Genomic DNA, 10,060 nt, shown 5'->3' with positions numbered 1-10,060 from the left:
TGACCATGTAATGCATGCAATGCAAGTTTTATCAGAAGTTAGCCTAACCACAGTCTATTTAAATTGTGAAGGTCAAAGGTCATCTATCTTTGACCTGTCGTGATTGAGTGATGTTTACTGGTGTGTTAATTTCTCTCTTTCTTTAGAAATCCACGTGTAAATCCAGACTGGTCACAAACTTGTGTCTAATCATTAGATCTTCTGTAGTCAGTGGTACAATAAACTTTTGTGTCAGAAAATTTTGGTCTTTCTTTGTCCTTTGTTTGTTAAAGTGTCATAGACCATGCCCTCTAAAGGTCAAGTTGAGTCATGGATGCCCGATACTTTGACCTTACCAAAAAAAGGTCATGACCTTGAATCATGGCTGCGCATGCCATGATATATGTGCTTGGATCATACATGAAAAGGTAAATAACTTTAATCATGGATGCAAGCAGCACTAAGCAAACTAAGAGTCAGTTTCCATTTCCAAAGAAGGTAAACAATTGAGGTGTATTTAGGACTGGTTTAGTGAAAAACATAGGAATCATAAAATTTACAAGTTTTGGAGTTGAACATGCAAAAAAAACAATTATACAATCAAATCAAGGAAATAAATCCTGTATATTCCCACGTGAAATTAACAGCTAAGCTGTGAAAATAATTACTGTTGACTTAAGTTGTTGACAGATTTATGGAATTCGTTCGCTCTCGTTTTCCTACGCACGTAACATGTTTACAGCCTCCCCCTCCCTCTCCCCGGCTAGCAATGTACACTAGCGTATCAGAACAGCTGATTTTAATCAGATTTCCAAGTTGAGTATATGCTTACATCATATAGTATAAAAAGTGCAAAATAGCTGGGGCTTAATCACAATGAGTTAGCAAAAACTATTATATTTATTTAACATGCAGCTGTTACATGAATATGCATGCACTTGGTTGATATGTTGTGATGCATGCTGCACACAAGTTTATTTAATGAATCTTGATTGATGAATGTAATTTACCAATCCTACCTGTGTAAAAACAGACATGTAACAAAAAATAAAATTGCCCTAGTGGACTTTGACTGAACTCATGACTTACATGTACAGATTTGTAGATATACGAATGCACTACGCTGTTAAGTAACAGTTTCGCGAAATAAAACATCTAAATAATTATTTCGATTGGAAGTTGAATTCTCCCTTCACTCTTTGGTGCATTTTACATGACCGTTCTGCACTGAAAGTGCAAATTTAAGATAAAACACTTTCCCCTCTATTTTATTTTTTATCGGAATAAACCATGCATGGCATCATATTCAAATATTTTACAATTAAAATAATTAAAATCAAATTAATCATATAGAAAAGGGATACTACTTCATTACCTAATTAATTTTTTGACCTTATGTACTAATAAAACGTTTTTAGTGGTTATTAACGATTCAAAATGCCATGAAATTAAGTAAAAGTCTCAAACTTTTACTCAAATCATAACAGAATTCTCAAAAATATCTTATAATTTCAGAAAATAAAACCCAAAGTATGGGTCAATAATGTAAAAATTTAGATATGGCATGAAACAAGCTAACTTTAGGCACAAACTGGAGTTATTTTTTCCTTGACAAATTTGAGATATAAGCTAATATGCCAATATATGTCATTAAAAATGTTCAGATATGTTTTTCAAACAAAATGGAGGTATTCCAGTTCACAAATTATCTGAAACTTTGGTCTCCACTAAAATTAGGAAGCTAACGTTACAGTACTCTAAACTATTGAGTCTTCTTATTTTCCACAAAGTAAGTAATTTTCGTTTTAACTATTTTATTCAATACAGTTTATCTTGTGTTGTAAAATATAAATTTACGAATAGAATTAATATATGGAGCAGATTTTTCAGACTAGAGATCACCCAAAATGGCTACTCCAGAACGAATCTCTTTTAAAAACATACTGCAGAAAAATTAAGCATCCTAAAACTGTTCTGATCGCCACAAGTTGGTGTATATTGAAAATATTTATACCCGTAATATTTTCTCCTATATATTACATGTATCAAACTGTCTACCTCGATATATAGTTATATACGGTCTAAAAGTGATTAAAAAAATAACGACCAAATTCGGAGATCTGCGATATATATGTCAAATGGTCAAATGTATTTTTTATCCATCTGGCAACACGTTACATGTATATATAACACAGTCTACCCATTTTCTGATGTAAATATGCTCTTTATTTGATGGTTCAAAAAGATGTGACAGTTGCCATATATAATTGCAAGCTATGTATTTTTTCTGCCATTCCCCGTCTGACCGTTACAATGTACATGTACTGTTACCAAATGTGGACTAATTAATCATTTTATTGTTTACATGTATCCCGGATATACATAATTACGGCAGTAGTTTTTTCAGTCCCTTTTTAATTACCCTCAAGCTCTTCTTCCGTAAAATCGAACTTAAAAATACAGTTGTTGAATGCCCCTCCAGCCTTTACGCCAACGTGACCTTTATCAGCGAGGTCAAAGGCGTTGTAAGCGTCGTAGGTCTGGGTGTATATAATGGAGGGAATCAAACCGTGCTCCAATCCGTAATCCGTCTCAAAATAGTAGCCGTATACGTCAGAGGTATGGCGTTTACCGTCTCTGTCTGGCCAATCAATCTACAGAAAAAAGTCATCAAGTATGATAATTGTACAGACAAACCCGAAACAACAATTAGTTTCTGGTTCATTTTGCCTTCATGTTCTTTTCAAAATGACCAGGCCCTAATCCAGAATTTCTTTTCTCCGGAATGATGATAGTCCGAAAGAAAATTTAGTTTACAAAGAGGAGTTGTTCCAATCCTTTTTTCGATGATGTTAACCCACTCCAGATCCGAGCACGATGACTTACCGTAAACCCCTGCTGTAGAGCAAGAAGGTTTATCCCGAGAATAACAACAGACCGGTTTGCTGAAGAGTGGAAGCGACAGTCTAGCATCATTGGACGGCCGTAATCATTCAGAATGGCGTCAAACAGAGTGGTTTTGGATCGTTTGGTCGTACACGTGAAGAAAGGATCCCAAGAGAAGCCCACTACTTTGTGTACCGTGAATCCTCCATGCGCTAGGGCGAGATCAATCCTCTTTTTGCTGACTGTGTCCATCGCCCCTCCAACCTTCCCAGCAGAGACACACGGGTCGTCATCCAGATCGTCAAAGGCGTTAATACCAAGCCACAACTCAAACTTAGACGAGGAATTTTGATGAAGGAAAGACGTCTCATTTCCCAGTGCTCGAAACAACTGTCGACAGAAGGAACAATTTTATCAGAAATAGAAATTTTTGTCGGCGTGTATTAAGTTATAATTCTATTTGAAGTGTACTCAAGCGGTTCAAACCTTTTCGTGTTCATACCTCATGAACACTACCCGTGAACCCATCTCTGAACGTCCCATTGACCTTCCAGTTCGGATTTATTCGATGGAGGATTTTATCAAGCGTGGGATCAATCTGTGACACGGGGAGGTTTTCCTGTGTTGGCCAGTAGTATGCAGATCTCCCATACCCACGGCTTTCGTTAACAGCAATTACATCCACCCCTGTTTTGGCAAGAACTTGCAGACCTTTTACGTGGTCTTCAATGGTTTGGTTAGAACCAAATGTGGTCAAGTCAACAGAAGGAGAGATTGCCGTCTTTTTGTTGACGAGTGATTTGGACATTCCTGACAACGCAGAGTAAGCACTTAGAAGATTTACTGATTCGTTCGGGTTTCCAAGGTTAGTGGCATCAGAAATATAGTATCCTTCTACGGCATCATACAGAAACTTTTTCGTTTTGGGTCTTATTCCTCCGATGGTGGAGAAATCTTGGAAGCGGTAGCTGGTATACCTGTTCTTGTGGTCAAGCAGAACTCTTTCTATCCATGCATAATATGCAATGCGAAGCTGAACATCCATCTTTTGGTCGGATGACCTGGGGACCCTCGGCATTCCAAGGTACACAGAAACATTTCTTGCAAACGCACTTTCAAGCAGAAGTCCATGTGGATCGGAACCCGACGAAGAAGTGAACAGGACCACTACATTTTGCCCTTTATATACGTTACACAGGGAACTGAAATAAATAAACTATAGCAAAAAGACTTTTCCTTCACTCCTTATTTACATGGATTATGATGGGTACATGAATAACATTATAATGATTTTGCATTGTTATTTGGAAAACGGGATATCATTTGAATATTTGAAAATTGTAAGAGTATCATAATATCACCTAGATTTCTCTGCCAGCAATACAATTCGGTAGAACGTAACGGTTTTGGTTGTTATCTTTCTGTCATACTGTGGACAACGCAAAACTGCGTCACCGTACGCTTCTGCATTCTGATAACTGGCAAAGGTCAGAATCTTCAGACCTTTATCCGAAAGCTCCTGCTGCGCATGCGTAAAGCAGTCTGTCCCGTTATCCACACAATTTTTGAATACGGGGTCATTTTGCAAGTCTTTGAGTAATCGGCGGACCAGAGGTGGCGCTTCATTCCATAGAGTATCCCCGCCTATTTCCTTGAATTGGTCAATCGTGTTGTTCCATTCACCTAGAGAAAACCTATTCTCGAACAAAGCAGCGGTCACGGGATACACGGGGTTAGAAGGGACACAGGACACTCGTTGTGAGAACAGGGCGAACAATAATAAGCAGACACAAACCCTCATGTCGACAGAGGCGTGTGATAACAAGAAATACTTATCTGTAGTCGAACTAGTAGAATATAGTCAAGGTCACTGGCGAAGAGCATATCATTTATCATTTTCAAAATATTATTTGATTTCTGACAATGGTTGTCAGGGTGTTCCCTTCTTCCGGAAGTAATGATGTGTAAATAATATATTGCGAATACTATCACGAATTTAGAAATTAATTCTATAAACGGATACACTTAAATTATAAGTCAAATACATTTAAGAAAACTCAGCTGTAAAGTTTATCGTGTACAAAGAAATTACACTTAATACGCACTGATTAATATTTTATTCATCATTGTTTTCTGATTCAGTAAAGTCATATTCGAACATACACTCTTGGTATCCATCAAGCGCTTTCACAATCACGTGACCTTTGTCTGCGAGCTGGAAGTCTTCATAGGGATCACACACCTGAACATACTCCAGGGAGGGAATGAGCGGGTGATAATGCCCGTAGTCCCCCTCCACATAACACCCGTATACCTGGTCCTGGTGACGCTGTCCTTTGTTATCCTCCCAGTCAATCTAAAATTCAAATATGGAAATTTGAAATGTATTTATGAAAACGTGCCTCATGCATTTTTAACCACTTTAAAAATTTTATTGATAAAAATCCAGGAGATACTTATAAATAGTTTTGCTGATTAATACTTACATGAAAACCAGAACCCATTACATTGATGCCAATTGCGACAACAGATCTATTTTGTGAAGAATGAAATCGACACTCAAAAATGATAGATCTCTTTGCATCCTGAACGATCTGTTCCGATAATGTTATGTTGTGTTTGTGGGTAGTGCACGTGAAATCTGGGTCCCAGGAAAAAGCAACCACTTTCCTGACCCCGGCGGCTCCCTGCGCCAGGGCGAAGTCTAGTCGTTGTTTGTTCACAGTGTCTCTTACCGTGGCCATGCATCTGAGAGGAAGACAAGGGTCGTCGTTCAAATCATCGAACGCCTCCAACCCTAGCCACAGTTCTAGAGAAGAATATTGCTTTCTCAGTTCAGCCGCTTCACTCCCAAGTTTTTGGAAGAGCTGAAATGTGTTTGAAATTGACAACAATGTTTCACGCGTTCTAAACAACAAAATTGTTAATGAAGAGAACATAAACAGAGTTACCTCATGGACGCTTCCAGTGAACCAATCTTGAAAAGTGCCATTGGTTTTCCAGTTCGGATTTATCTTTTTGATAATTTTATCTAGCTGCGGATCCAGCGTTTGAACCGGCTGAGTGGCTTGTGTTGGCCAATAGTAAGCTGCATGCCCGTATCCGCGCCCCTCATGGACCGCAATAATATCCACTGAGCTTTCCACAATATATCCAAAGCCTGTCACGTGATCATTAACTGTTCTGTTAAGTCCAAAAGTTGTCATGTCTATGGAGGGAGAAACGGCTAATTTCAACGAATTGGAGACCCCCAGTTTGGCTATTGCAACCAATGAAGCGTAAATCATCAACATATCTCCGTACCTATCGACAGTTCCCATGTTGACGTCATCTGATATGTAATATCCCTTTAACGCTTTATAAAGTGGTATTCGAATAGGTTTACTCGGTACTCCTGCAATCGTCGGACTTACTGTTATAGTTTTGTTTGAATATCTAGATTTGTGATCACCCAGAATTCTCATCACCCACTCAAAGTAAGCAGGAAGTAGTTGTTTGTCAATATCACTGTATTCCCAAGACCTAGGAATCTGAGGCATTCCGAAGTAGACCGATAAGTTTCTGGCTGCAGCACTCTCCAGCAAACTCTGATGAGCGTCAGAGCCGCCAAAAGAGGTAAATAATACAACAACGTCTAGTCCATTGAAGTCACAGGGGTCACTGTATAAGGAAATTACAGACAGTTAATTAACATAACCGTCTCAAATACTAGTATTAAAATTTGAGCAGGTTCACTAATATTTAGTGGAAAAACCATTTGCAAAAACCGTTTGAGTTTGCTTGATTTTCATCGTTATTTTTTATATTTATTGAGCACTTTATTAGAAGCTTTTTTTGCATTTGGTGGAAATGATATTGTTGATATGTTTATGCAATTTGTCTATGTGTAAGCCAAGGTTAATTTCGATATCGATGCAATTGTATTAGATAGAGGTGATACTTTGTATATTTACCTGCTGTGCTGACCAGGTAAAACAATACGGAAATAGGTGTAAACTGTCGTAATCATTTTATCATACTTCGGGCACTTGACGATCACCTTGCTAAAATCCTCCTCATACTGGTAACTCGCGAAAGCGACGATATTCAGTCCTTGACTCGTCAGTTCCTGTTGCGCATGCGTAAAGCAGTCCACCTCTTCCGATGTTGCGTGGTCCTTCTCCCGACACCACTTATAGACCGGGTCTTCCTGTAGGTCCTCTTTGGAACGACGAACTAAAGGAGGAGCTTGAAGCCAGACCGTGTCTCCACCCTGCTTCTGGAAGCGGTCCAGGGTCTCGTTCCATTCGGAAACATCCGTTCTATCCAGGAACAAGGATGCAGTGATCGGATAGACTGGTTTGCCGACACTTGATGTTTGGGTGCTTCTCAGAAGTCCCAGGCATATTGTAAATGATATACAGGATTTCATGGTGATATGGACATTGATAACACATCTACATGTCGCGGTGTCTCAAGGATCGGCGTGCTAACGACTGATAGACCATAATCACGAACATGGCCGCTGATCCAGTCAGAATTTAGAATATTCATGTTTCCTCAAATTTTTAAATTCTTTTGGGCTACACTAATAAAACAAGCACACACTAGAAATTGCATCTTTTATTTAGAAAAAAAACCCATTTTTTCTTTGCAGGGGGGGGGGGGGGGTGCTTTATAAAACAGATACTCAACACTTAGACTTCAAACGAATCCTCTAAATGTTAAAATCTAAGATTTTGCTTAACAATTATATATACATCACACATACAGATTGTAATGCCCTTCATTCTTTTTTTTAATAAACTGCGATACATTTTTAGAAGTGTATGATTTTCCTCCAAATTATTTTCTGTCAATATCAATGTGAACGCATGTTAGAATCCCCTATCTCTAGGAAATACAGAAGTTAACTAGGCTTGTGTGGGTGTTCTTTAATATTCACAGATATCACACATATAAAATAATACAAATCACATTTGTGTGCAACGTTCCCAGTCAAAAAGCACAAAACAAAAACATTGCACCACAAAAAAAGGTGTTGGCAGGAGAAACATGCTATTTCTGTGACTGTAGTCTGTTTGGCTCCCTTCAAGATTATTTTTAATAAACTCTAAAGCTGTAAGAGTCGATCCTTTACAAGTAAACGTTTTGATGTTAAAGATAATCAAAGTTGCAGAGCTTTGATGCTTTATTGGTACAGTAGATAAGTTTACAAAGTGTAAGGCTTTCACTTGTGACCCAGTTACCTGCGGTAGTTATTTGCCAACCCCTTACCTGTTACCCAGTTATTCGCCAGTTTCTCAACTGCAACCCCGTTATTTGCCAGTATCTCACCTGGTACCTACCGGTACACCCGAATCACTATCGCCCTTTTCCGTAACCGATAAAAAGATAGTTATTTGTGGTGACGGAAATGGCCGAGTAGTTACGATTGCTACCGGTAGTTATTTGCCAATCCCTTACCTGTTACCCAGTTATTTGCCAGTTTCTCACCAGTTACCCAGTTATTTGCCGGTTTCTCAACTGTAACCCCGTTATTTGGCAGGTCTGTTACCCAGTTATTTGCCGGTTTCTCAACTGTAACCCCGTTATTTGGCAGGTCTGTTACCCAGTTATTTGTAACCCCGTTATTTGGCAGGTCTGTTACCCAGTTATTTGCCGGTTTCTCAACTGTAACCCCGTTATATGGCAGGTTTGTTACCCAGTTATTTGCCGGTTTCTCAACTGTAACCCCGTTATATGGCAGGTCTGTTACCCAGTTATTTGCCGGTTTCTCAACTGTAACCCCGTTATTTGGCAGATCTGTTACCCAATTATTTGTCGGTTTCTCAATTGTTACTCTGTGTTTTGCCTGTTTCTATGTTCTAGATACACTTATAATGGTTAATGTCCCCATACGACACTCTCTCAGCTGTAAAAAAGCTAGTTCATCTAGAAGTCGGGCAATGTATTTTATTGTTTTAACTTTAGATCGAGTAAGATTTTTTGCGAAGAATTAGAAACGTGCATCCTGATGGATTTAATCCGTAATTACTACTAAATGCGTTCACTTCTCCCACGAGTTTTAAAAAGAGACGAGTTGCTTTAAAAATGTCACAGATGCGAGTTAATGGAGAAAAACAGCAAAATACTTCGTGAATTTTTAATTTATCTCCTTTCATTCATTTCGTTTGAAAAAAAAAACAACAAAGTATAACAAATTATAAATAAAACATGTCATGTGGGCAATTACTGCACGCCAGACAATTTAAAAATTCTTGAAGTTTAAAACAGGGGAAAATGAATACATTTTATTACAAAAAAATGCCATTATTGATATGGTATTTCATATAGAGGAAGAATACCACGTTACTGAATCTACAACAGCAACTGTTACTAGGGCCAGCTTTCAATTAATATATCTATGACAGGTATATCAAAATCACAGTTATATATTGAAAACGTTATCATATTTCATATTTTACTTTATAATTATAGAAACAATACTGAAATGAGATTTCAAAACTTAATTATCCTTCCATTATTCGTGCTTTCAATTAATATACTAGTATCTATGACAGGTATATCAAAATCACAGTTATAAATTGAAAACACTATCATATTTCATATTTTACTTTATAATAGAAACAATACTGAAATGAGATTTCAAAACTTAATTATCCTTCCATTTTACGAATATAGATAAATTCCATTATATGATAAAATAATTCTGAAATTGTCACTGCATGGTGTTTGAATTGATTTATTTGACCTAATTTTATATAGCTAGTGTATTAACAATTATTTGATTTGATTTATAATCCGCACTTAATCTTGTCATACCTTGTCTTCTTAATCAAAAGACAATAATGTCTTCCCATTTACATAGTTCAAAATGTCTCATTTCATTGTTACATGCATCTCCGCCGTCTGTACATGCCGTTCTGTTCGACTGTCCACTATGATACCCTGTTACAAAGGTTCATGTAACACACGTCTTACGGCCTAGGGTAAAGCATGTCTCCATACGGCAGGTGAACAATTGATCCGGAATTATCACAAAGAAAAGATCCGTAACAAATTGCTTAACTCATGTACAGATAAGGATTTCAAGATGTTTCTCAAAACCAATCTATAATTATTTGTTTATTCCTCAATAAAGCCCAACGCTGAGCAATTGATCGCAGTAGAAGTACTTGTAATGTATTTTTTAATTGAATATATTGATAATGGA

At 37.6% G+C, this 10,060-nt stretch overlaps 2 protein-coding genes across 2 annotated transcripts; both read right to left on the bottom strand.

The window, feature by feature from the left end:
- Positions 1 to 2,161: 2,161 nt before the first annotated feature.
- On the bottom strand, positions 2,162 to 4,799 carry LOC105334058 (uncharacterized). Its single transcript, XM_011437352.4, has 4 exons — positions 4,227 to 4,799; positions 3,368 to 4,067; positions 2,866 to 3,255; positions 2,162 to 2,633 (listed from the first exon to the last, which is right to left on the bottom strand). The coding sequence occupies exons 1-4, from the start codon at positions 4,664 to 4,666 to the stop codon at positions 2,394 to 2,396; spliced, it is 1,770 nt and encodes a 589-aa protein (XP_011435654.4). The 5' UTR covers positions 4,667 to 4,799; the 3' UTR covers positions 2,162 to 2,393.
- Positions 4,800 to 4,862: 63 nt separating this feature from the next.
- Positions 4,863 to 7,412, bottom strand: LOC105334057 (uncharacterized). The gene is made up of 4 exons (XM_011437351.4): positions 6,819 to 7,412; positions 5,817 to 6,525; positions 5,352 to 5,732; positions 4,863 to 5,221 (listed from the first exon to the last, which is right to left on the bottom strand). The coding sequence occupies exons 1-4, from the start codon at positions 7,274 to 7,276 to the stop codon at positions 4,982 to 4,984; spliced, it is 1,788 nt and encodes a 595-aa protein (XP_011435653.3). The 5' UTR covers positions 7,277 to 7,412; the 3' UTR covers positions 4,863 to 4,981.
- Between the last annotated feature and the right edge of the window lie 2,648 nt (positions 7,413 to 10,060).

This window comes from Magallana gigas, chromosome 9, assembly GCF_963853765.1.
Source record: "Magallana gigas chromosome 9, xbMagGiga1.1, whole genome shotgun sequence".
Taxonomy (NCBI): Eukaryota; Metazoa; Mollusca; class Bivalvia; order Ostreida; family Ostreidae; genus Magallana; species Magallana gigas.
The sequence above is the reverse complement of the archived record's forward strand: the minus strand, read 5'-3'. Positions and strand labels throughout refer to the sequence as shown.